Source organism: Tasmannia lanceolata, unplaced genomic scaffold (genome assembly GCF_043159265.1).
Source record: "Tasmannia lanceolata isolate RefF3 unplaced genomic scaffold, GAP_Taslan_0.1 ptg000008l, whole genome shotgun sequence".
In the NCBI taxonomy this organism is placed as follows: Eukaryota; Viridiplantae; Streptophyta; class Magnoliopsida; order Canellales; family Winteraceae; genus Tasmannia; species Tasmannia lanceolata.
The window spans coordinates 24,505,712-24,532,626 of NW_027518685.1; the positions used below are offsets into that span (position 1 = coordinate 24,505,712).

General features: G+C 42.2%; 1 protein-coding gene across 1 annotated transcript; it reads right to left on the minus strand.

Moving 5' to 3' along the window:
- Nucleotides 1-1,412: 1,412 nt before the first annotated feature.
- On the minus strand, nt 1,413-26,915 carry LOC143882826 (uncharacterized). The gene is made up of 2 exons (XM_077386230.1): nt 26,826-26,915; nt 1,413-2,267 (listed from the first exon to the last, which is right to left on the minus strand). Exons 1-2 carry the CDS (start codon nt 26,913-26,915, stop codon nt 1,413-1,415), a joined length of 945 nt encoding a protein of 314 aa, XP_077242345.1.

The window sequence follows — 26,915 nt, forward strand, 5'->3', positions numbered from 1 at the left end:
ACCTTAAAAATTCTTTCTTGCTAGCGGTATAAGCAAGCCAAGCTCGGGAACTATGAAAAATTCTTATAAATGTAAGTTTCTTGATAGCTATAGAATTTATTATTCACGCAACTTTCTACATAGCTATTAAATTTTGTACGATTGTAATTTGCTAGGCATTTCGCGGACAGGCTGTTGCATGAGAGAGCAGCCACATCAGATGAATTAAATGAATAAGACAAAATCTGTCAAAAAGCTAGCCTATGATAATAAGACAAAAATATGTTGAAATGTGAGCCTACGTGACTGCTCTCTCACGCAACAGCCGGTCCGCAAAATGACTTCTGCGATGGTCCCTAGCAAATCCCAAACTTATTTATTATAGCTATTAAATTACATTACAATTTAGAACTCGACTTTGTTTTCCTCATAAAAGCACGCATAGTAAAGTGAAATAGAAATAGAGGAATTCTGCATAAAAAAGGATGGTGGAAGTAGTAGAAATGTGAGTGGCATTACCAGTTTCCTAATTCTAATATCTCTTACGCCTAGGGGTTGCAAAATTGGCCGAACCGGACCGAAACCAAGCCGAAACAGAACCAAAAATTCGGTTTCAGTTTGGCCGATTCAAATTTCGGTTTGGTTCGGTTTGAGGATCAAATCGAACCGAAACCGAATATTTCCAATGATTATGAGTAAGGGGTGGCAACATTGGCGGAACCGAAATTCGGTTTGGTTTTTATTCAAATTTTGGTTCGTGGTCAAACCGAACCGAAACCGAACCATTGCCACCCCTACTTACACCCCACTCAAGTCCTTTTCTGTTTTGACTTCTGATAGTGTTAATTTAGAAAAAGAGCAAAAAAAAATGAAGAAGGGTATTTTGGTATGAATTGGTTGCTTTCGGATCTGAGAGTCAGTTCAGCAAAGGGGCAACGAGAATTGACATATCATAGGATAAGAAAGTACATAGTTTATAGATTTCGAACCTAACCTAATAATTTCATAAAGACGGAAATACCCTCGCCTCTTGTAAATGAGGGTACAACGATCATTTACAACAAGTGACAACTATTTTACTAAATTGCCCTCAACATCGACCGTTATAAATACTGTTTTTCTTAGCTAAGAATGAGATGAACAAGGGTAATTGAGTCATTGTGCATTAACCCTTCGTCCTTGTCAGAACTGTCTGAAATTTAAACCATAAAACATTCCTCCATGTGTACAACAGTAAAATCAATCCTTTTTTTTTTTCTTTCTTTGTTTCGAAGATTGCAACATCGATTTGTGCATTTCATTGATTAATCTCATAAATTTCCCACCTTTTGATCTATCTATAATTCTATACAGACATTCAAATCAGACAGAGGAATCTGGATCTAGTAAAAAAGGAAACGAAGGGGAGGGCAAAAACGTCAATTTATAAAAAATCAGGGGTACCTTCCGAAATCCGAGAGCTTTCTCGATCTGTTTGGCCGGAGGGAACACGCCGACGATAAATGGTGCCGATTCGCGCTCCGAATCTCGCCGGAAAATCCGAAATCTTGCCGTTTATTTCCGTTAGGGTTTGCCCTAACCAAAGGACTCAAACAGAAAGCCATATTGGAAACATTATGAGCGTGTTGACTCGGCACTCGTCGTCTCGCCGGAGTTTGTTTTCGCCGTCCGATAGAAGATTCCGACGAATATCCGCTCCCGATTGGAGATTCGTTTCCTTCTTCTTTCTTTCCTTTCCTACTCGCCGGAGACATTCCTCGATCTCTCGTCCGATCCGATTTCCGGCCGTCGGGAACCTCATCGTCCATAGAGAAAAGCCGCGATTTCTTTTTCCGGCGACTTGGAAAGAGATTTGAGAACCAGGAAGAGGAGGAAACCCTACGATCTGGAGAATCTCTCACGGATTCTTCAGATCTGGATCCGAAGAGCGATGAGAACAACGAGAACCGATTAGTTTTCTTCTCTCTGGAAAAAGTCGGACCGATCTGTGGAGTACTGTAGAACAACTGTGGCCGGAGACACGTGTCTCCGGTGGATCTACGGCTGACGTAAGGAGAAACCGAGCGAGGGAAAACGAGCGGTGGTGGATCAGATTTCCGGCGATCCTCGGCAGCTTGAGCTTCTTTGGCTTGAAAGGCGATCAGAGCCAAAAGACGCTCTGAGAGACAAAAAGGACAGACTCCGACTCCGCCTTCCTCGCGTGGATGCTGCTTACACCTCATTCTCTTCATATGATTTTTCTCTCCTTTGTCATTCTCTTGTGTTTTCGCTTCGGAGATCTTGAAGAACTAATACAAAAAAAAAAACAGGAAAAAAGGCCTTAAACTGAGAAATTAGAGCTCGATTTTCTCTAAATCCTCCGTCTTTTTCTTCTTTCTCCGTCAGAGATCAGAAAGAACGGCACAAATAAAGCCCGAAACTGAGAAATTAGAGCTCGGTTTTCTCTTAATCCTCCGCGATTTTCTTCTTTCTGCGTCAGAGATCAGAAAGAACGGAAACAAATAAGGCGTGAAACAGGAAAAAATTAGGCTTGAAACTGAAAATTTTGAGCTCGATTTTCTCTCAATCTTTACAAATAAGGCCTGAAACAGGAAAAAATTGGTCTGAAACTGAGAAATTAGCGCTCGATTTGCTCTTAATCCACCGCCATTTTCTTCTTTCTGCGTCAGAGATAAGAAAGAACGGAAACAAAAAAAAGAAAGAAAATTAGGGGAAGAAAATAGCTCTGAAACTAAGAAATTAGGGCTCGAACGTCTCTCAATTTCTTCGCAACTTCGAGAGAGAGAAGTTTTTTTTTTTCTTCTGCACCTGTCTATCTCTATTTGAGATGCTATTCATTTATATTGGATTTTTATTTAAAAGAAACGATATATTCGCCCCTTTTCTCTCTCCGACCACCCTCTAAACTCATAATTCATAAATGGAGGACTGACAAAGCACTGCCAAATGATTAAATATATTAGGGAGGACTGGCCCAGGGAAGAAAAGGGGGTGAGTATTTCACTTCCATTTTATTTAATTTAATTTAATGGTGTTTACTGGTCAAAGCACTGCCCGATAATTTATTTTAAAAACGCGGTTCGTAAACGGGCCTCTGACAAGCATCTATTAAATTTTGACGGAAAATCCCTTGACTAAAAGACCCTGCAAATTTACGTTATCGCCTCGAGGTTCGGGACCATGGAACAGGGGTTTTTTGGTCAATTGACTTGGGGTGTGACAAGGCTTGCAAATTACCAAAATACAGAAGCATGTTTGAACTTTGAAGCTGTGGTTGAGAGGATTTTGGTAATTTTACATGTTCTACTATTGGCAAGTTTGTAATTCGGTTTTTTTTATTTGGGGAAAAATACACTTAGACCCCCTGTGGTTTCGACACATTCAACTTAACCCCCGATGCTTAAAAAGTTACAAGTAGACCCCTTGTGGTTTCAATTTGTATAAGGTAGGCCTCCCCAGTTGACAGTTCGTCAACAGATTGAAGGGTTAGGATGAACCGATGGAGCTGATTCTTTGGGCACCCCCATCTATGTCAGGGCCCATCAAATGAACACTTTAGATCATCCAAACAATGTGGGCCCATACCCGAATCCAAACATTACCGAAAACACAGTGGGTCTAAGTGTATTTTTCCCTTTTTTTTTCAATTAGGGTGATGATAAATTTGCACCCCCTGTGGGATATTCGCAGCCTTTAACGGTTTTTAATAGGGTTGCAACTTGAGCCGGGTTTTACCCGACCCACATCGACCCAAAAATAGCTTGGGTTGGGTTCAGGTTTCATAGGTTTCGGGTCGAGCCGGGTTTGAAGGGGCCCGACCCGACCCGAGTTACATAAGTTATAGTATGTACATTTTTTTCTATTGTTAGTTAAAAGTTAAAAGTGAAAACCCACGCACCCACTGTTATTGTATGTGAGTGTAATTTCTGCTTCTATGAGTTGAGTTGATTCAAGTGTTTGATTCAGCATTGTTTGATTCAAGTATAATGTGAGTGTAATTACATCACTGTTTGATTCAAGTGTAATGTGAGTGTAATTTTTGCTTCTATGAGTTCAGTTGCCTTGCCAAACAAGAATTTTCTTTAAAAAATTGCGTCAACGTGAAAAAACCCGACTCGACCCGAGATTTATCATGGGTAGGGCCGGGTTTGGGAATAGTGGGTTTTCCGAAAAAAAACCCGACCCGAGATATTTCTCGGGTATGGTTGGGTTATCCAAAACCCGACCCGAGTTGCAGCCCTACTTTTTAACATCAATTCACATTAATGTGGTTTGAATTATCGTACAGGGGTGCGAGGTGCGAATTTATCATTTCCCTTTTGTTGTCGTGAAGAGACCGCCAAATTTGCCCTTTTTTCTCGGAAACTGGAGTCTAGTCAAATGTTCATAGCGGTAGTTCAAAGTCTAAACTCAGTCTCACGGGAGCGCTCAAATTAGACGTGAAAGATAAGACAGACTGAACATCTGAACCAATGGCATTTATGATTTGAGATCAGGACCGTTGATCTGATGGACCATCATAGTATGATAAGTGGGTCCGATGCTGAAATGGAGATCTCATTCACAAGATTAAGGCCCCAAAAATAAAGAAAGGCCATGTTGCTCGATCAAAGGTGTTGAATTCTTCGATGAGAGGCTAATAGTAGGGCAAAAGATTTGTGACGGCTAATAGTAGGGAAAAGATACATTCGTACGCTTTCTTCCTAGGGCCACTCCCTTGTTGTCGTGTCAAAAATTATTTTAAACTGCTTCGCTTTGCAAAATATATCTATAAATGGGGAATGCTTAGTGCAATTGGTCCCACCTTTGGTTAACCGCAAAACCCTCTTTTTTCATAGGTCTTGAGTTGACGCGAAATCCGGGTTAATCATCCAATTGTAACATCAAATAATGTGAACATAGCTCGTTAAAAACAATAGAGAGCTGCTAGGAAGACGGGAACCTATTTTACTTAAAACGAGAATAAGGGCTTGAGATGGTGACAAATGCGCAACAAGACACAAAAACAACTGTGGGTGAAGATTTAATCAACGCAGACAAGATAAAAACTAAGGGGCCGTCTGGATACTCGGATTTTAGAATCTTGGGTTCCCATAAAATCCTGAATGGGAGACGAGAGAAATGGAGACCGTCCGTTTCGCTTCTCTTTAGAATCTTGGATTTTAGATAAGAAATCTAGGTTTTAGAAATCTATCATCCATCCTAAGATTTCTAAAACCTGGAAACGTAGGATGATCTCCTACTCTCTCGATGATGGAAAGAAGGGTGAGAAATCAGAAAACGACGGTTGGTCTGCTTCTTCTCTTGTCTCCCATCTATAATTTTTGAAGAAATCCAAGATTCTAAAATCCGCATATCCAAACGGCCTTTCAGAGACTGCAAAACCCCAACTGACCCAGGCTCTTTCTTGTCTTTTTGTACGCGCCTGCCTATCACTTGTGCCCCTTTTTTTTGACAAAACGGATTCCCATTTTGCTATCAAATTATTTTACAAAGTCATTATAAAAAAGAGTTTAAAATAGGATTAAAAAACATTAATGACAAATAGAAGTGGGTTTTAAACAACATGATGTTAAAACAATTTTCCAATGGGCGGCGTACAATTTTGAATTGTAACCAGGCATTTGAATAAGCAAATGCTATCCACTAGCTCTATGCCCAGCCAATACAGCATCAGAGGAGAGTCCATGGTCGGCTTAGCACTAAGAAACCGATCTAAGACCTAAGTAGATTTTGGAACGCTTTCCAATGCACGGCATACAAATTTTTTTAATTGAAAATTTAATATAATTTAATGTATAGTAATATAGTAGGGTATTTTTGTTATTTTTTTTCAATACAAGGTTCAACCCCATCTTACCTAGGGGTGGCAACTGTTCGGTTTCGGTTCGGTTTGACCCCCAAACCGAAATTTGAATTCTTTTGGTTCTACCGAACCGAAACCGAACCGAAAATTCAAATTTCGGTTCGGTTTCGGTTTGGTTTGAAATTTGAATCGGTCTGAAACCAAACCGAAACCGAATTTTCGGTTCGGTTCCAGTTCGGTATCGGTTCGATTGCCATCCCTAATCTTACCCCGGTCTCTTTCGTTTTTTTTTTGTACGCGCCTACGTAACACATGTGCCCCTTTGTTTGACAAAAATGGATTCCCATTTTGCTAGCATATTATTTGCAAAATGGGGGTAAAAAAAGTTTAAATATGATTAAAAAAACATTAATAACAAACATAAAATTGCCTGTCAATATGAGTCATTGGCTTCTAAAATATATAGTAGCATTCCATGATATATCCGTTACTCAACACTTTTAAACTAACTAAATTATACATTAAAAAAAATTATATGTTCACATGATCAGAAGGATGTCAACGTCGGTATAATAAAAATTAAACTATTATTAGTAGAAACTAACTCTGATATAAAATGTCAACTTTCGTATATAATTAATTTTGGAATTGGAATCAGAATTAGAATCGGCATCGCATTCTGGTTGAGTCGGACTAAGAATACCACGTCTTAGGTGAAAAACAGATGTGCCATAAATTTTCTCATCTATTCTCCCTCGGATTTGATTCTGCCCTATATTTCATTCTTTAATTTGAACCAAACACAGAAATAGTATGGCAATTCCGATTCCTATCCCAAGGGCGCCTATGAAAAAGATTAGTGCAACGGTCCACTTTGAACAGGCTAAAGTCACCGCGGACAGGGGCGTGTACTCCTAGCAGCTTTCTTTGAGCATAATAAGGCTGAAGGGAAGGATTTTTAATTGGAATGAGCCCCAAGAACGATGCTCGTGTTAACCACACACGTTATCTTTACAATGACCCCCAGTCATCACTCTGCACCACAATATTCGCATAAAATGCTCCTCAAGGAGAACTAGTCGAGTAGTCGCCAAAGGGTGATTTAAAATTAGGGGTTCAACTCGGGTCGGGTGTCGGGTTGAGCCCAACCCGACCCGACCTAAGGAACCCAATTTTCCAACCCGAACTCGACCCGACCCGACTTCAACCCAAGTTTTTAAGCTTAAAAAGATAAAAAGTTATAAAAAATGTCGGGTTTCACTCTAGTCGGGTTGTAAAAACCCTCAAACCTAACCCGACCCGGGTTGGTAAAAGTCAACCCGAAGCCGAAACCGGGTTGCCGAAACCCAAGCTCAACCCAACCAGACCCGATCTGTTATTGGGTTGAACCCGACCCGAGTTGTAGCCCTAGTGATTTTGTTTTGGTAGGCTGAAGGATGACTTTTGGCACCAAAAACGAGAGATTTTATATAGTGTGTGGCCCATGTAGTTCAATATTTTTTCAAAAAAATAGTGTAAGACCCGCTTCATAAGATGATCCGAATCATTCATTTGTTGGGCTACAAGCCTACAACGCACAGGATGACATTATGGAAACTTCTAGATCGGAGGGTTAGGATTATCCTATGGAAATGATTTTCGGGCCGCAACTTATTTACTTTGTGGACTAAGAAATGATTAATTTGGATCATCCTATGAAGTGGGATGTACAGAGATAATAATACGTTAAAAAATATGAGAAATTACATGTGGCCGACCGTCAAAGTAACAAGGGCCAGGTGGCAAACCATCTAGCCCTTGATTTTTGATCCTGTCAAAACACCTTTTTTGAGTGTTTTGACGGGATAAAAAATCTAGCCCTTGTGAATCTCACGGTCGGGCATCATATAAAAACTCAAAAAATATATATATAACGGACTATACAACCATACACCATGTAAAATCTCCCATAAGATTTTATATGATGCATGTGTAAAACTAAAATTAAGTGATTGAATTGATAAGCAAACAATTCAAGAAATTAAACATAAGTAGAGATCGTGCATATGTACCTCTGTTCACGGCTTTTGACCCTTTAGCAAATATGATTTCTCGATCCTGGGATGATTTCCCAGGATTTCGATCCACTGCAAAATGAAGAATGATGTCGGGTGGTCTTCTGCTCTCTCAACGCTTCCCTATGTATATACCATTGGGGAGAAATAACAAACTTATGTGTGATAACAGGGACTCATCCCATATTTATAATAATTAATAACTCAAAGGAAAACCCTAATGTCCACCATTAAGGATTCTTGTTACTCAAATAAGCCCACATACCATATTTGACCTACATTGAACCCACACATGAACTACTAACCTATTACCATATACCCTTTCCAATGTGAACACACGTAGTTAAGGTGTTCTCAGGTCAAAACCTTCTATTGATCACTAACCATCAATGAGTCTATATGAATTATGATAAAAAATTCTCTATGATCCAGTTTTAACAAAAGCCAAAACATGTGCTATGCAAGTCCATTAAAAGCCTTACAGCAGGTGTGAAGTCCAGTATTTTTCAAAATGTATAACTGGGCTCACTTCATAGGATGTTCCTAACCCTACAATATCATTGGTTAGCCCACAATGTAAATAGGTTGTATCCCATAGATCATCCTATGACGATGATCCTAGTTAGCCCTCCGATCTATAGAGGTTTCTATAATATGCAGTCCCTATGTAGATCTAGGAATGGGGGTTATCAACCCTCTAAATGGGGTTGTCAAACTCTCAAAAGGGGTTATCAACCCCCTTTTGAGAGTTTGAAAAAAAATGCCACCACTCTTGAGGTGAAACTAAGCAACTTGTAATTTTCCTTTCATTTTTCTTGGCATCAACTTTCTTTTTAATATATTATCAACCGTCACGTACTTTCAATTTGTTGTATGTGGGCTCTAGATAAGTATTTGGTTAGGGACAGTACTAAAGTAAAGTACTAAGCTTGGAATCAATCTTGGAATCTCTTGAAAGTCAGACTCAGTCTTCATTATAAATACTAGTAAGACAGGCAGCGTACACGCAAGATGCAACAGATAGAGAGAGATGTCAAAGGGTTATATAGGTTCAGTTTGTTTTGGATTTTGAGTCTAAATCTAATTAAACTGAATTGGAATTTTTTTCAGGAAAAAGTCGATCATATTTTGAATAGAGTTCTTTATTTTGTGACTTTTAGCCCCTTCTGTTTCCTGATTTTCCCTCATCTCCACTTGAAGACACGGATTTATCATGAAAACAAACTCATGGTTACTTTGAAAAGAAATTTCGTGGAATGTTTATTTACCTAGTGTAAGTGTAAGTGTAAGCAACAAGAAAGGGTCCGAGGTGGGATAGAAATGGAGATTTGAGGGGACGGTGAGTGAGGAGAGCATGAGATGGCGTAGGAAAAAGGGGAAAATAAAATTAGTATTTTATACAGGGGATCTTTTTCTTGTTTACCAAACCCAATCACATGCTCTTCACACTCAGAGCCTTCTCAAACCTCTCTCTAACCTCTCTCTCACCAGCTCTCTCTACCCTTCTCTCACCTGGGTCTACCTAATATAAACCAAAACCTTTTTTTTTTTTGCACCTTAAAATGTGGAAGTGGGCTTCCCTTTAATTATTGATGGATATGCTAATAATTAATAGAGCCTGGTTTCGATTAGACTTACTACTCCACGGTACAAATGGTGTCACGATCAAAATACCAAAATTGTCAGTTTTGTGGGCATTACCATGGTTTAAAATTTCGGTTTCGGTAACCGTTTTGGACCCCACCGAAAACCAAAATTTCGGCGAAATCCGAAACTTGGTTCAAAATTCCGGATCGAAATTAAGAAATTTCGGACTGAAATTTAGAAATTTTGTAACACTTTTTATTATTATTAAAAAGGGCATATAATCGAAATTACCGAAATTTGCTAAAATGGCAAAATAATGAATTTCGGCATATTTCGGTTTCGGTCCCTACCGAAATTCGGATTTCGGTCGAAATTTAAAACAACGAGCATTACTATAGACGGACCATGGCCAAAAACATTATCAAGTGAATGGTTTAAAAACTAAAATTGGAAGGCCAAATTGATTGAACGGTTAGGATTGTCATTTTATAGTAATGTTTGGACTTTGGTCGTTAGACAATGGAACCCATGTTACCAACTTTTTTTGGGGGTTTGCAAAAGAAATCTTCTACTTTGCTTTATTTACAAAAGACAGTCTTCTTGATTGACAATTTATAAATAGAGTCTTTACATTTGTGTGAATTTTGCAAATCCAGTCATACAATCAATGTGTGACCAAAATAACCATGATAGATTTTTGAAAATTTGACAGAGGGGGGACAAATAAAAGAAATAATATCAGAGGGGTCAAGTGTATGCTAAAAATGACAGAAGGGGGTCAAATTTTGGTTTTCAAAATTTTCAATGACGAGAATGCCCTTGTGGCAGAAATATGTGATATGACTTTTAAGAATAAAAAAGCATTTCAGTTTCCCTCTCTTTCTCTTCCCTCTTCTCTCCTCCCGTATGTGTTTTTTTTTTTGCCGTCCTCTTCTCCGGCGATCTCTACGGGTCTGTTTGGTTCGTGAATCTCGGCGGGAAGGGGAAGGGGAAGTGAAAGGGGATTTGTGCAGAATGGCAATGAAAGGACCTTATGGGGGTGGGGTTTTGAAGTAACGTTTGGTTGTAAGGATGCTTACTAGGATTTTGTTGGAACTAAATTCCCAAATGCCATTTGGTTACAAGAATTTAGCGGAAGATATGCGACAAAGCAGTGCGTGGAGCCTCATCCGTCGTTTGAGAAGGCCATTCCTGTTGAAATTCTAATATAGAAACTCGGTTTTGGGGGTTTGCCATTCGGTTCTCATTGGAGAGCCACGTGGGCCGACCGTATCCCGACATTGTTGTGGGTGTTTTGACCATCGGGTTTGAAAAACACAACCAAACAACGTGCCGGCATCTAAAATTCCCACGAAATTCTAATGAGATGCCTGATTTTTGACAACCAAACAAAGCCGTAGGCAATCTCTCCGGCGATCTCGACGAAGGTGAAGCACGTATGAAACCTGGAAAACAGTAAACCCTACCTGGTCTCAGTTTATTTTTCATGATTTGTCTTCGGTGTGAGTACGAAGTAGAGATGTAGTTTGTAGTCAGTTGACAAATTTGTATTCTCACCTGTCATAGTAGAGATGTAGATGTAGTTTGTAGTCACACCTCTCATACTAAAAGCTTTTGAACTACATTTATGCTTTTGAACTTTCCATGAATAAAAGCTTTCTTAACATCCATTTATTTTGAGCAACAAATTCTTGAAACTAACAAATAAAGATTAACATTAAAGAAATTGATGCTTTAACAATAGGAGTTGAGTGTATATTTAGAGAAAAAATAAACCATTTGTGGCAAACACACCATTCTTACAGTTGGGGTACATGTTTCCAGATGGCATTCTTATACAATCACATATCTTTCTCCGTTGCCTTCACCCCCTTGTTATCTTTCATATTATTTTCTTTACTATCTGAAAGAAATAATTTGCAAAGATTTTATTTAAGAGAAATGTGGCAGTGTGATATGATAATGCGCAAAGGGTGGTTGTGCTCCATAAGATATTGCTATTATTAGTAATTCAAAACTCATGCTATCCCATTTAGCTTTGGTGTTAAATGTGAAAGTGCTTGCGAAAAGAAGACAGACATGAGTTTGAAGAGTGTAGGGATTGAATTTTTGAGGGCCCATAATCCCTTCTCTAATACCATGCATAGCTTCCCTCTGTTGCCCTTGAGAAGCCCCCCTTAGGTACTAATAACCCCTTCTTTGTAGCTGAAAACCCATGCCTTTGAACTTGAGGACCTTCTTCTGGATTTGATGGACCCTCCGAGGGTACTTCTCCTACCCCATTTGAGGGCCCATAATCCCTTCTCTAATACCATGCATAGCTCCTCTCTGTTGGCCTTGAGAAGCCCCTCTTAGGTACTAGTAACCCCTTTTTTGTAGCTGAAAATCCATGACTTTGAACTTCAGGACCATCTTCTGGATTTGATTGACCCTCCAAGGGTACTTCTTCTACCCCATTTGAGGGCCCATAATCCCTTCTCTAATACCATCCATAGGTCCCCTCTGTTGCCCTTGAGAAGCCCCCCTTACGTACTAATAACCCCTTTTTGTAGCTGAAAACACATTCCTTTGAACTTCAGGACCTTCTTCTGGATTTGATGGACCCTCCAAGGGTACTTCTCCTACCCCATTTGAGGGCCCATAATCCCTTCTCTAATACCATGCATAACTCCTCTATATTGCCCTTGAGAAGCCCCCCTTACGTACTAATAACCCATTTTTTCTAGCTGAAAACCCATGCCTTTGAACTTCAGGATCTTCTTCTGCAATTGATGGACCCTCCAAGGGTACTTCTCCTACCCCATTTGAGGGCCCATAATCCCTTTTCTAATACTATGCATAGCTCTCCTCTATTGCCCTTGAGAAGCCTCCCTTTGGTACTAATAACCCCTTGTTTGTAACTGAAAACCCATGCCTTTGAACTTCAGGACCTTCTTCTGGATTTGATGGACCCTCCAAGGGTACTTCTCCTACCCCATTTGAGGGCCCATAATCCCTTCTCTAATACCATGCATAGCTCCCCTCTGTTTCCCTTGAGAAGCCTCCCTTAGGTACTAATAACCCCTTTTTGTAGCTGAAAAACCCATGCCTTTGAACTTCAGGACCTTCTTCTGGATTTGATGGACCCTCCGATGGTACTTCTTTTACCCCATTTGAGGGCCCATAATCCCTTCTCTAATACCATGCATAGCTCCCCACTGTTGCCCTTGAGAAGCCTTCCTTAAGTACTAATAACCCCTTTTTGTAGCTTAAAACCCATGCCTTTGAACTTGAGGACCTTCTTCTGGATTTGATGGACCCTCCGAGGGTACTTCTCCTACCCCATTTGAGGGCCCATAATTCCTTCTCTAATACCATGCATAGCTCCCCTCTGTTGCCCTTGAGAAGCCTCCCTTAGGTACTAATAACCCCTTTTTGTAGCTGAAAACCCATGCCTTTGAACTTGAGGACCTTCTTCTGGATTTGATGGACCCTCCGAGGGTACTTCTTCTACCCCATTTGAGGGCCCATAATCCCTTCTCTAATACCATCCATAGCTCCCCTCTATTACCCTTGAGAAGCCCCCCTTACGTACTAATAACCCCTTTTTTGTAGCTGAAAACCCATGCCTTTGAACTTGAGGACCTTCTTCTGGATTTGATGGACCCTCCGATGGTACTTCTCCTACCCCATTTGAGGGCCCATAATCCCTTCTCTAATACCATGCATAGCTCCTCTCTGTTGGCCTTGAGAAGCCCCTCTTAGGTACTAGTAACCCTTTTTTTGTAGCTGAAAATCCATGACTTTGAACTTCAGGACCATCTTCTGGATTTGATGGACCCTCCAAGGGTACTTCTTCTACCCCATTTGAGGGCCCATAAACCCTTCTCTAATACCATGCATAGCTCCCCTCTATTGCCCATGAGAAGCCCCCCTTAGGTACTAATAACCCCTTTTTTGTAGCTGAAAACCCATGACTTTCAACTTCAGGACTTTCTTCTAGATTTGATGGACCCTCCAAGGGTACTTCTTCTACCCCATTTGAGTGCCCATAATCCCTTCTCTAATATCATGCATAGCTCCCCTCGGTTGCCCTTGAGAAGCCACCTTAGGTACTAGTAACCCCTTTTTTGTAGCTGAAAACCCATGACTTTTAACTTCAGGACCATCTTCTGGATTTGATAGACCCTCCAAGGGTACTTCTTTTACCCCATTTGAGGGCCCATAATCCCTTATCTAATACCATCCATAGGTCCCCTCTGTTGCCCTTGAGAAGCCCCCCTTACGTACTGTAACCTCTTTTTTGTAGCTGAAAACACATGCCTTTGAACTTCAGGACCTTCTTCTGGATTTGATGGACCCTCCAAGGGTACTTCTCCTATCCCATTTGAGGGCCCATAATCCCTTCTCTAATACCATGCATAGCTCCCCTCTATTGCCCTTGAGAAGCCCCCCTTACGTACTAATAACCCCTTTTTTCTAGCTGAAAACCCATGCCTTTGAATTTCAGGATCTTCTTCTGCATTTGATGGACCCTCCAAGGGTACTTCTCCTACCTCATTTGATGGCCCATAATCCCTTTTCTAATACTATGCATAGCTCCCCTCTATTGCCCTTAAGAAGCCTCCCTTAGGTACTAATAACCCCTTGTTTGTAGCGGAAAACCCATGCCTTTGAACTTCAGGACCTTCTTCTGGATTTGATGGACCCTCCAAGGGTACTTCTCCTACCCCATTTGAGGGCCCATAATCCCTTCTATAATACCATGCATAGCTCCCCTCTGTTGCCCTTGAGAAGCCTCCCTTAGGTACTAATAACCCCTTTTTTGTAGCTGAAAACCCATGCCTTTGAACTTCAGGACCTTCTTCTGGATTTGATGGACCCTCCGAGGATACTTCTTGGACCCCATTTGAGGGCCCATAATCCCTTCTCTAATACCATGCATAGCTCCCCACTGTTGCCCTTGAGAAGCCTCCCTTAGGTACTAATAACCCCTTTTTGTAGCTGAAAACCCATGCCTTTGAACTTGAGGACCTTCTTCTGGATTTGATGGACCCTCCGAGGGTACTTCTCCTACCCCATTTGAGGGCCCATAATCCCTTCTCTAATACCATGCATAGCTCCCCTCTGTTGCCCTTGAGAAGCCTCCCTTAGGTACTAATAACCCCTTTTTGTAGCTGAAAGCCCATGCCTTTGAACTTGAGGACCTTCTTCTGGATTTGATGGACCCTCCGAGGGTACTTCTTCTACCCCATTTGAGGGCCCATAATCCCTTCTCTAATACCATGCATAGCTCCCCTCTGTTGCCCTTGAGAAGCCTCCCATAGGTACTAATAACCCCTTTTTGTAGCTGAAAAACCCATGCCTTTGAACTTCAGGACCTTCTTCTGGATTTGATGGACCCTCCGATGGTACTTCTTTTACACCATTTGAGGGCCCATAATTCCTTCTCTAATACCATGCATAGCTCCCCACTGTTGCCCTTGAGAAGCCTTCCTTAAGTACTAATAACCCCTTTTTGTAGCTGAAAACCCATGCCTTTGAACTTGAGGACCTTCTTCTGGATTTGATGGACCCTCCGAGGGTACTTCTCTTACCCCATTTGAGGGCCCATAATTCCTTCTCTAATACCATGCATAGCTCCCCTCTGTTGCCCTTGAGAAGCCTCCCTTAGGTACTAATAACCCCTTTTTGTAGCTGAAAACCCATGCCTTTGAACTTGAGGACCTTCTTCTGGATTTGATGGACCCTCCGAGGGTACTTCTTCTACCCCATTTGAGGGCCCATAATCCCTTCTCTAATACCATCCATAGCTCCCCTCTATTATCCTTGAGAAGCCCCCCTTACGTACTAATAACCCCTTTTTTGTAGCTGAAAACCCATACCTTTGAACTTGAGGACCTTCTTCTGGATTTGATGGACCCTCCAAGGGTACTTCTCCTACCCCATTTGAGGGCCCATAATCCCTTCTCTAATACCATGCATAGCTCCCCTCTGTTGGCCTTGAGAAGCCCCTCTTAGGTACTAGTAACCCCTTTTTTGTAGCTGAAAATCCATGACTTTGAACTTCAGGACCATCTTCTGGATTTGATGGACCCTCTAAGGGTACTTCTTCTACCCCATTTGAGGGCCCATAAACCCTTCTCTAATACTATGCATAGCTCCCCTCTATTGCCCTTGAGAAGCCCCCCTTAGGTACTAATAACCCCTTTTTTGTAGCTGAAAACCCATGACTTTCAACTTCAGGACTTTCTTCTAGATTTGATGGACCCTCTAAGGGTACTTCTTCTACCTCATTTGAGTGCCCATAATCCCTTCTCTAATATCATGCATAGCTCCCCTCGGTTGCCCTTGAGAAGCCACCTTAGGTACTAGTAACCCCTTTTTTGTAGCTGAAAACCCGTGACTTTTAACTTCAGGACCATCTTCTGGATTTGATAGACCCTCCAAGGGTACTTCTTCTACCCCATTTGAGGGCCCATAATCCCTTATCTAATACCATCCATAGGTCCCCTCTGTTGCCCTTGAGAAGCCCCCCTTACGTACTGATAACCTCTTTTTTGTAGCTGAAAACACATGCCTTTGAACTTCAGGACCTTCTTCTGGATTTGATGGACCCTCAAAGGGTACTTCTCCTATCCCATTTGAGGGCCCATAATCCCTTCTCTAATACCATGCATAGCTCCCCTCTATTGCCCTTGAGAAGCCCCCCTTACGTACTAATAACCCCTTTTTTCTAGCTGAAAACCCATGCCTTTGAACTTCAGGATCTTCTTCTGCATTTGATGGACCCTCCAAGGGTACTTCTCCTACCTCATTTGATGGCCTATAATCCCTTTTCTAATACTATGCATAGCTCCCCTCTATTGACCTTAAGAAGCCTCCCTTAGGTACTAATAACCCCTTGTTTGTAGCTGAAAACCCATGCCTTTGAACTTCAGTACCTTCTTCTGGATTTGATGGACCCTCCAAGGGTACTTCTCCTACCCCATTTGAGGGCCCATAATCCCTTCTCTAATACCATGCATAGCTCCCCTCTGTTGCCCTTGAGAAGCCTCCCTTAGGTACTAATAACCCCTTTTTTGTAGCTGAAAACCCATGCCTTTGAACTTCAGGACCTTCTTCTGGATTTGATGGACCCTCCGAGGGTACTTCTTGTACCCCATTTGAGGGCCCATAATCCCTTCTCTAATACCATGCATACCTCCCCACTGTTGCCCTTGAGAAGCCTCCCTTAGGTACTAATAACCCCTTTTTGTAGCTGAAAACCCATGCCTTTGAACTTGAGGACCTTCTTCTGGATTTGATGGACCCTCCGAGGGTACTTCTCATACCCCATTTGAGGGCCCATAATCCCTTCTCTAATACCATGCATAGCTCCCCTCTGTTGCCCTTGAGAAGCCTCCCTTAGGTACTAATAACCCCTTTTTGTAGCTAAAAGCCCATGCCTTTGAACTTGAGGACCTTCTTCTGGATTTGATGGACCCTCCGAGGGTACTTCTTCTACCCCATTTGAGGGCCCATAATCCCTTCTCTAATACCATGCATAGCTCCCCTCTGTTGCCCTTGAGAAGCCTTCATTAGGTACTAATAACCCCTTTTTGTAGCTGAAAACCCATGCCTTTGAACTTTAGGACCTTCTTCTGGATTTGATGGACCCTCCGAGGGTACTTCTTCTACCCCATTTGAGGGCCCATAATCCCTTCTCTAATACCATCCATAGCTCCCCTCTATTACCCTTGAGAAGCCCCCCTTACGTACTAATAACCCCTTTTTTGTAGCTGAAAACCCATGCCTTTGAACTTGATGACCTTCTTCTGGATTTGATGGACCCTCCGAGGGTACTTCTCCTACCCCATTTGAGGGCCCATAATCCATTCTCTAATACCATGCATAGCTCCCCTCTGTTGGCCTTGAGAAGCCCCTCTTAGGTACTAGTAACCCCTTTTTGTAGCTGAAAATCCATGACTTTGAACTTCAGGACCATATTCTGGATTTGATGGACCCTCCAAGGGTACTTCTCCTACCCAATTTGAGGGCCCATAATCCCTTCTCTAATACCATGCATAGCTCCCCTCTGTTGCCCTTGAGAAGCCTCCCTTAGGTACTAATAACCCCTTTTTGTAGCTGAAAACCCATGCCTTTGAACTTGAGGACCTTCTTCTGGATTTGATGGACCCTCCGAGGGTACTTCTTCTACCCCATTTGAGGGCCCATAATCCCTTCTCTAATACCATCCATAGCTCCCCTCTATTGGCCTTGAGAAGCCCCCCTTACGTACTAATAACCCCTTTTTTGTAGCTGAAAACCCATGCCTTTGAACTTGAGGACCTTCTTCTGGATTTGATGGACCCTACGAGGGTACTTCTTCTACCCCATTTGAGGGCCCATAATCCCTTCTCTAATACCATTCATAGCTCCCCTCTATTGCCCTTGAGAAGCCCCCCTTACGTACTAATAATCCCTTTTTTGTAGCTGAAAACCCATGCCTTTGAACTTGAGGACCTTCTTCTGGATTTGATGGACCCTCCGAGGGTACTTCTTCTACCCCATTTGAGGACCCATAATCCCTTCTCTAATACCATCCATAGCTCCCCTCTATTGCCCTTGAGAAGCCCCCCTTACGTACTAATAACCCCTTTTTTGTAGCTGAAAACCCATGCCTTTGAACTTGAGGACCTTCTTCTGGATTTGATGGACTCTCCGAGGGTACTTCTTCTACCCCATTTGAGGGCCCATAATCCCTTCTGCTGTAATTTAATTTAGAAAATATTATATCCTTGCCGGATGTAACATGTTAAACTAATTTCTCGTAGATTTCGTCTTTAAACTAGATTTCGTACTGTGATCTGTATACTTGAAATGCAATGTTCACTTATGTTAAATTATTTCCATGCTTCAGTCTGGTATTAAATGTACTGAGAAAAAATATGTTATCATCTTCTTCTCATGTTTAAGTCTTAACCATATCATATTGTAGACACCCCATTTTGACAAGGCCCTAAACCCGCATATTCGAATAAAATCCCGAGGTCAGACGGAAAATGAATGAAATTAATCCGAGCAAAAGAGAATGTGGGGCCCGCTTGTGTGGGACCCGTTTGTGTGGGACCCGCCTGTGTGGGACCCGCTTTTGTGGGGCCCGCTTTTGTGGGGCCCGTTTGTGTGGGACCTGCTGATGTGTGGCCCGCTGATGTGGGACCCGCTTGCGTGGGGCCCGCTTGTGTGGGGCCCGCTGTTGTGGGACCCGCTTATGTGGTCAAAGAGAGAATAAGGACGGTCATCATTTTCTTCGTTTTTAAAGTGGGCGTAATGAGTGGTTTTGGTTTTCGCATGGCATCCAATGCCATTTGAAAATTATTTTTTATTTTTTATTTATTTATTATTTTGCAAAAAAATGGGAAATGGGGGGGGGACAAGAGGGGGACAAAAAAAAACCCATCATCCTCTCTCATGATGAGTCATGAGAACCTCCCCAGTCTTCTTCTCTCTCGGAGAGAGAAAAGACCAGAGGAGAGAAAAATCCAGGGGAGGGAACTGGAGAAGAAAAAAACCAGAAAAAAAAGAACAGAGAAAAATGAGGGGAGAACGAAGGAAAAAACCAAAAAAAAAAAAAGGAAATCGACAGTGGAGAAAAAGGAGGCAGAAGAAAAAAAAAAAGAAGAAAAAACCAGAGAGAGGGACCAGCAGGAGAAGAACGAAGAAAAAAAGAAAAAAAAAAGAAAATCGGTAGAGAGAGAGATCCGGCCAGTCATCTTCTCCGGCGAATTCCTTGCCGGAATCCGATCGCACATCTCTCATTACCAGTCACCTTCTTCATCTCCATCTACGCCACAAGCGTCTCAGATCCGGTGGTTTTATATTGATCCGGCGGATCTCCGGCAAATTTCTCCCTTCTTCGGTCAGTATCATCGGATTCCGTCGATTTTTACTACCTCCTGCAATGATTCCATCTCCGGCCAAGATCCGAGGTCTGCAAATCTGAAAGGAGAGAGGATCAAGCTGCTGATTTCAAATCTTTCCGAGCTTTGATCATTTTTTTTAAACTCGATTAGCAGTCCATGTAAGTAGTTTCTCTTGAATGTTTGTTTTTGTTCTTGAGTTTTATTTGGAGGCTTGAGTTGCTTGTGATTGTAGACACCCCGCTGATGTGGGACCCGCTGATGTGTGGGACCCGCTGATGTGTGGGGCCCGCTGCTGTGTGGGGCCCGCTGTGTGTGGGGCCCGCTGCTGTGTGGGACCCGCTGATGTGTGGGGCCCGCTGGTGTGTGGGGCCCGCTGATGTGTGGGGCCCGCTGCTGTGTGGGGCCTGCTGATGTGTGGGGCCCGCTGATCTGTGGGTAGACATCCCGCTGATCTGTGGGGCCCGCTGATGTGGGACCCGCTGATGTGTGGGACCCGCTGATGTGTGGGCCCGCTGATGTGTGGGCCCGCTGCTGTGTGGGACCCGCTGATGTGTGGGGCCCGCTGGTGTGTGGCCCGCTGGTGTGGGGCCCGCTGGTGTGTGGGGCCCGCTTATGTGTGGGGCCCGCTGATGTGTGGGCCTGCTGTTGTGTGGGGCCTGCTGATGTGTGGGGCCCGCTGTGTGTGGGGCCCGCTGATGTGTGGGGCCCGCTGATGTGTGGGGCCCGCTGTGTGTGGGACCCGCTGTGTGTGGGACCCGCTGGTGTGGGACCCGCTGGTGTGGGACCCGCATGACGTGTGGGGCCCGCTGTGTGTGGGACCCGTTTATGTGGGGCCCGCTGATGTGGGGCACGTTTGTGTGGTTTTCTTCTTTTTTTTTAGAGTCTGTCATAGAGAGTTTAGGATTCCGTCCTTCCATCTTTCAGAGTCAGTCTTCAGCATAGGAGTCAGTCCTTCAGTCTTTCAGGGGTCTGTCATATCATCATAGGGGTTAGGATTCTGTCCATCCCCTCATCCAATCACGTGATTTTATTCACTCCTGCAAGGTATAGGATGCTGTCCAACCCTTGCAGAGTTGTTATTCTGTTCATCCCCCCCGCAAAGCATAGGATGCTGTCTAACCTTTGCGGGATATCAGGAGTCTGTCCTCCCCTTGTGATGATAGGATTTTGTCCTCTTGTGTCGAAAAATTCAAAAACATCTGAAAAATCAAAAATCTCAAAAATCTCGAGTCAGTAGAGTGTAGTTAGGAAAATCTGGTCCGAACTACGGATGGCTTGATCCCTAGCTGAGGGGTACGTAGGCAGCTCAGGCGTGCTGCTGGCACCCTGAGTTCAGTCACCATTTTTACACCCTTTCACCATTTTCAGTCACCATTTTTGTAAATATTTCTCACAACTTTCACCATTTTTCATAACTTCAAAACCTCCCAAAAATACAAAAAACTTCAAAACCTTTTCAAAAAGATCTTCCCCTAGAGTTAGGAGTCTGTCCTAGATATTTAGGGTGTTTTAGAGTTAGGAGTCGGTCTTGATTTGTATTGATGTGGTGTGTCCTGTCGTGTGAGTGTCCCTAGAGTTAGGAGGCCTCGAGTCGATCGGTCAGACACTTAGTCGAACCAATGGCTAGACTAGGAAGCATATAGTCAGCCCATGGTTTTCTTTATGTTGCACAGCCTAGATACACATAGGATGTAGGGCCTACCTGCATTAGCTTAAGGCTAAACAACCTGCATTAGTTAGGACATATAGAGAGTCGTAAAAATCACAATCCACTTGAATTTAAGCAATCGCACAAAAAGCTTTAAAAACTAGTCGAGTCTAGTTGATCGAGTCTAGGATAGCGGTCCTAGAGGTTTAGGCATTGTAGTTTAGCATAGGACACCGAACTACGTTGGCTCTGATTCTTCCCGAGGCCGGGATACGTAGTGCAGCTAGGATGGATGGCCATCCTGGTCCGAGTCAAGTCCTGCATTAGAATTTTAGGATTTGTCTTGTTGAGTCGTGTGTTGTGTGTTTTGCTGTGTTTTCTTATTTTTATGTACAGATCCTATACCTTTAGCTGTAACATGCATGTGCTTGTCCACCAGAACTTAGACACCAATTAGGCATGGCACTCATAACCTAGCTATTCTTAGGCGACATATCTTTCATTTCTTTTGTGTGTGCTTCTTATTCATCTCCGAGACATGCATGATTAGCTAGACGTTATCTCGGAGATATTCGTTCCCATTTCGCATGATTTTCGCCCAAAACTCTTCAAAATTAATAATAAATGGCATAAGAGACCAGGTGCTAGCACTTGGGCGAATTGGGGGCGCCTAATCCCTTCCCCATTCGTCATCAGGCACGAACCCTATTTTATATCTCTGGTTATCCGTTGCAACAGAGCACAGCATGGGATCCAGGGCCCACTTCCTTGGATGGCGACTCTTCTTTGTTTAAGATACGCCTCGAATCTGGGCTAGTCCCCGAATCGAGAGGTATCTCACTTTACATCGCCGCTCATGCTGTGAGGGGCACTCTTTCGAGAGTTCCTTGGTGGGGCTCTCCTTCACGTGGACGATCTAGAGAGACTCGCGCGGGGGCCCGTCCTCCCCTCACGCCCGTCCCGGATCGCGGGTCCACAGGCTGGCGACTCTGCTGGGGAGTTCTTGAAATATTGCCTAACTCTATATAAATGCCATTTTTGCTAACTTCAGAGAAATTTGAGCTAAAATCATTTTAAATGGGAATTCTATCGTTAGAATCCAGGGGCACCAGATAGGTGCGTAATTAAAACAAGGGATTCACACACTGCACATCATATGTTATCATATTGTTTATTCTTTACTTATTTCATTGTTTTTCATTATTATTGGCTCCACGGGATAGATTGAATGCGTGCCCGACTGGGATGTCATTACACCCTGATGGTACTGTTGAATCTATTTCCAAGCTATGCGCCGGTGCTGCAGCCGTAAACACTGGGCGTACTTGTGTTTACAGCAGCCGATGAGCAATGAAGCATACTATGTATAACATTGGGCGTACTTTTGTTATACATATTAAGTATGTTTCATACGCATAGTACCCATTAGATTGAGTCCGGAGCCCTATTTTGTTTTATATATTATGTATATACGTACTGACTTAGTGAAACCCAACTAGGAAGTACCTGTGTTTATATAAGTATATTGCATTCATATAAGGGTCGAACATGTGTTGCTCACGCATGTGAAGCCTAGAGTTAGGAGCCTTGTCCCATTTGTAGACTAGGGTAGCTCACTTTATGTGGCTACAGCAGTCCTAGTACACTCACGAGTCTGTCGTGAGTCGAGACTTTCTCGACTCCGCTAGATCAGGTTAGGGCTGGTGCCCCTGGTTAGGGTGTATATATATATATATGTGTGTGTATAGTATATTATTCTTAGATTAGGGCTTATCCTTCCGAATAAGGTTTCTCTATCTAGTTCAGTCGTACCATTCTTTCAGACCCGGTCGATGACTCTTGCTCTTGCTTGGTCATCATCCAGATCGCGGTCTACCCTGTCATCTTTATCATATGATTATTCCTATATCTCGGATTTATATCTGTTTTTGTCGGCTGTCTGATCAGGGCCGACTTTCTACTGAGGTTTTCTGGTCTATTATCACCGATCAGAGTTTGTTCACTATTTCTTTTTTGGATCAGGCTGATGATTATTGTTCACCACCTTTTATAGCCTGGGTTCATTTCTTGATTCTTCGTTATCCATTCTTCTTGCTAGCTGTTAGACCAGGGCCTGTCTATCAATGAAGTTTTCTGGTTTATCCCTTAGCCACATTGTTTCATTCCCCAGCCTTCGGACCTGGTCAGTAATTTTCCTCTATCATTATTCTGACCATGGTCTGCCTTTTGTCTCTTGAGTGTATAATTGTGTCGTTCCTTTGTACATAACTTATTTGCTGAGTCGATTTCTAGTTACCTTCTTGTACCTACACCATTTGTTGAGCTGATTGTCTAGATTAGGACCCATTTTCAGTGGGTATTCCTGGTCTAATTCATCCTATCTACATTCTCTTGATTTGGTTGGTGGCATTTCCTTTGCCTTTGTTGAAACCATTATCTGTCTTCTCGTCATCGGATTGTACATATCTCTTGTTTGTATATGATTCTGCCGGTTGATTAGATTAGGACCCATTTCTAGTGGGGGATTCCTGGTTTAATCATTTGTATTCACATTCCTTCAGATTCACTTGACGGGTGGTCCGTACTTGTCACTCTCATGGCCACAGTCTACTTGCTGCCCTTTTGATTGTATATCTATTCTGTTGTTATGTCTTAGATCTGGTCGATGGCTTGTCTGATGTCTCTATATCTTTTGGTCCCAAATCCAACCCATGACCAAGCGTCGTCATTCATGGTCAGTCCTTCATGTGATTACATCTTCGTGGTGGCCATATTCTGCTTGCTGATTGTGTGCTTATCTTGCCATCATTATTTGAGTGCAAGTATCCTTGCTGAGAGTCCCACAGTACTGAGTTTCTATTCATTTACCCTTATGTTGAGTTGTGAGGATCACCTTATATAGCCGTTATGCTGCCGGATTTTATATAAACACCTTGAGCGTGATCGCTATCTTTTCAGAGTTATCGATAAGCCATGACTTTACTCTACCACGATCCTTTTAGGGACGTCATGCTGCCGGATTTTACTCAACTCATTTTCAGTATGATCGCTATCCTTTAGGATTATTGATAAGTCATGTGCTTACCCTACCATGATCCTTCTTACAGTTCTGCTGTTAGTTTTATTCAAGGGAGAGATGTGTTTGTATTATCTCTTGTTTCAACTTGTGTATAACATTTCTATAAGATTGCCTCATACTAAAGTCAGTGTCTGTCAATTCCATGACATGAGTCTGACCTAATTGACCTCATCCATTTGTTGAACCAGTCTCCTTTCATTTCACCTAATCAAGTCAACAGGACATATATCTGGGTTGAACCCCAAGTCATTGACATCATGGAAGAAGGTGTACTACTCATATTTTCAGTGCCAGTTCATCTGTATCGAAAAAAAAAAAATGTCATGTGTTGTTAAGGTTTGTCTTTCATTAAGTTTGTACCAACTTTCTTCTCTTAGAGTTGGTAAGTCTTACTATGTTAATGTCAAAAAAAAAAAAAAAAGTGTGTCATGTTTGTCAGTCGTGTTCATTCATAGTCTGTTGTTTCCATCCTTTGTCAAGTTCAATGTAAAGCCCATTGAGGCGTGTCGAAAAAAAAAAAGAGTTACTGATGTACTTAAGAGTCTTCAAGTCAATAAAGTTGTTGGTTTCTAAATCTTTGATGTTTTATGATTGACTCTTTAGATCTAATGTTTAAATAACTAAAGACACCCTCTTGGATGAGATTGCAGATGAAATTCCCCTCGAGATCTGAAAAAGTCAAACGAGAGGAAGAGCGTCTAGCATAACCACTTGAAGAAGAAATCGAAGCTATCGATAGTGGTATCGAAATCCGAAACTCAAGAAAGATGGAGTGACAAAACTTTATCTCCCGAGGAGAGCAAAGAATTGATAAACCTGTTTAGGGGGGTTTAAGGTAGTCTTGCTTGATCCTATAAGGATAAACCAGGGGAATGCCCTGTCGTTGCTCAGAGCAAGATTTCATTGGCTTTAGACATCCAGTTGAAAAGTGAAGATTTTAAAAAGCGAAACATCAGACATCTTTTGGAGCTGATCAAATATTGAGAGAAGAGTTTCTGGCAAAGAAGTATGATAAATTTGAGTCCTAAAAAAAAAAAAAAAAAAAAGAAAAAGAAAGAAAGACAAGGGGTTGTGAAACCTTAAGCATAAATTCAAGATCTTCGAGATGGGAGTGGAGCGCAGTAATTGAAGTTTTGCCAGAAAACCGCCAGACTCCTTGAAAAAAAATAAAAAAATAAAAAATTTTCAAAGGCTTTGAACCTTAAGCAAAAGAGCTTGTACATCAAATACATCAGGAGGCCATCATTGGACGTTTGAGCCTTAATAGCCAAAATCCTAACGTTTTAAAATCCTTTTGAGAACCCTTTGGGCCAACGATTTAAAGCTAATACTTCTTTTCAAACACATTATAAACCCGGGGCATTTATGCACCCGAACTACGTCGGACCTGATCCCCAACTCTTCAGGGGTACGTAGGCAACTTGATTTATTCAGGTTCGGTCAAACCTTGGGATAAAAATCCTTTTTTAAAATTTTGAAGCTAAATGCTAAACCATTCTTTGAAAAACCCCAAGGCGAACTACGCGGGCCTGATCCTCCATTTTTGGGGTACGTAGGTAGTCTGGCTAGACCAGATTCGGTCCAAATCGTTTGAACTTCAAATATCCCCCTTTTTTTATCCCAAGCCTTCCTAGAAAGTCCTTCTGGTAAAACAAGCAAAGGTTCAAGGCAAATGAAAGCAAAAACAGAAAAAAGAATGAAAGTCTGAAGACCCACTAGGTTGAAAACCCGAAAGGGCGGCCTAGAGAAAGGTGAAAGTTGTTTTCTTGCTAAGTCAATAACCAAAGAAGTTAGCTAATGCAAAGGTAAGGATAGCGGTCTGCTGGATTGAAAATCTGAAGAGGTAATCTAGTCAGAGGCAAAGAATTCCCATGAAGAGAGAATGGATGAGATATCGAAGGAGTTCTTCAGTTATGCAGAATTTTCAAAGTTTGAGTTGTGACTTCTTTTGGAGAGAGAAATCAAGGAGACAGAGAATCATTCTCAAACAGGGCAGGATCCCAGAATCCGAGTAGTGTCGGCAAGACTTGTTTTGATACTTTTCTAAATTAGGGGCATTGAAACTGAGCAATCCGAAGGTGGTATAACCATGACGGAGATCCCGATGGAGGAAATTAGAACTTCTTGACATGGTTTTTCGAGATTACTCTAAGAGTGGCTAGCCTTAACATGAAAAAATAGCACATTTGATCTAAGGGTGAATCAGAATGTAGTCGAGTCTCTTGAATACTCTACACCTTCTTTGATGGAGTCCTTGGGAGTCTGTCCTTCATTTATATTTGTTTTCTTTCAAGGTCTAAGTTGTATGGCACTGGAAGGAAGGGGTGTATACCTTCCAAAATGAAAGATCCTGGTTTAGGTATCCTACTCTGACAGACTGAATATGTCAAGTTTCATGCAGTTGGTGTCGGAAAGAGCGAACCTCAAATAGTGGTCAATGAAAGGAGAAGTCTTTGAGCTTAGCCATTTTCCCATCTTTACTCCCAAGAAAGAACCTATGCAAATCCAAAAATTTCCTTATCTATCCTTGTTCTACTTTTCTTGAGACTCTTGTCATGGAAGTACAATACACTAGGGGCATCTTTTATGACTTGCGTCATAAAAGATATCAAGCATCAAAGGCAATCAGTGCCAATGTTTACAACAAGTTGAAGTAAGAGAGATGCGAGCACGTCTTGAGCCAAATCTCCGAGCTCTTCAAATGAGCCATCTTTCTTAAAAGAGTCAATTCCCAAAGAAAATCAATTTCCCCACCGGAGTTTAGAATTTGCTCCCGCAACCTTCAAACCTCAGCAGAATGCTTTTCACTTGTTAAAGAAGGGTAAACACCTGAAAGCCCCGTCAAGTACTTAAGTCCAATTCTCAGCAAGGAACTCAT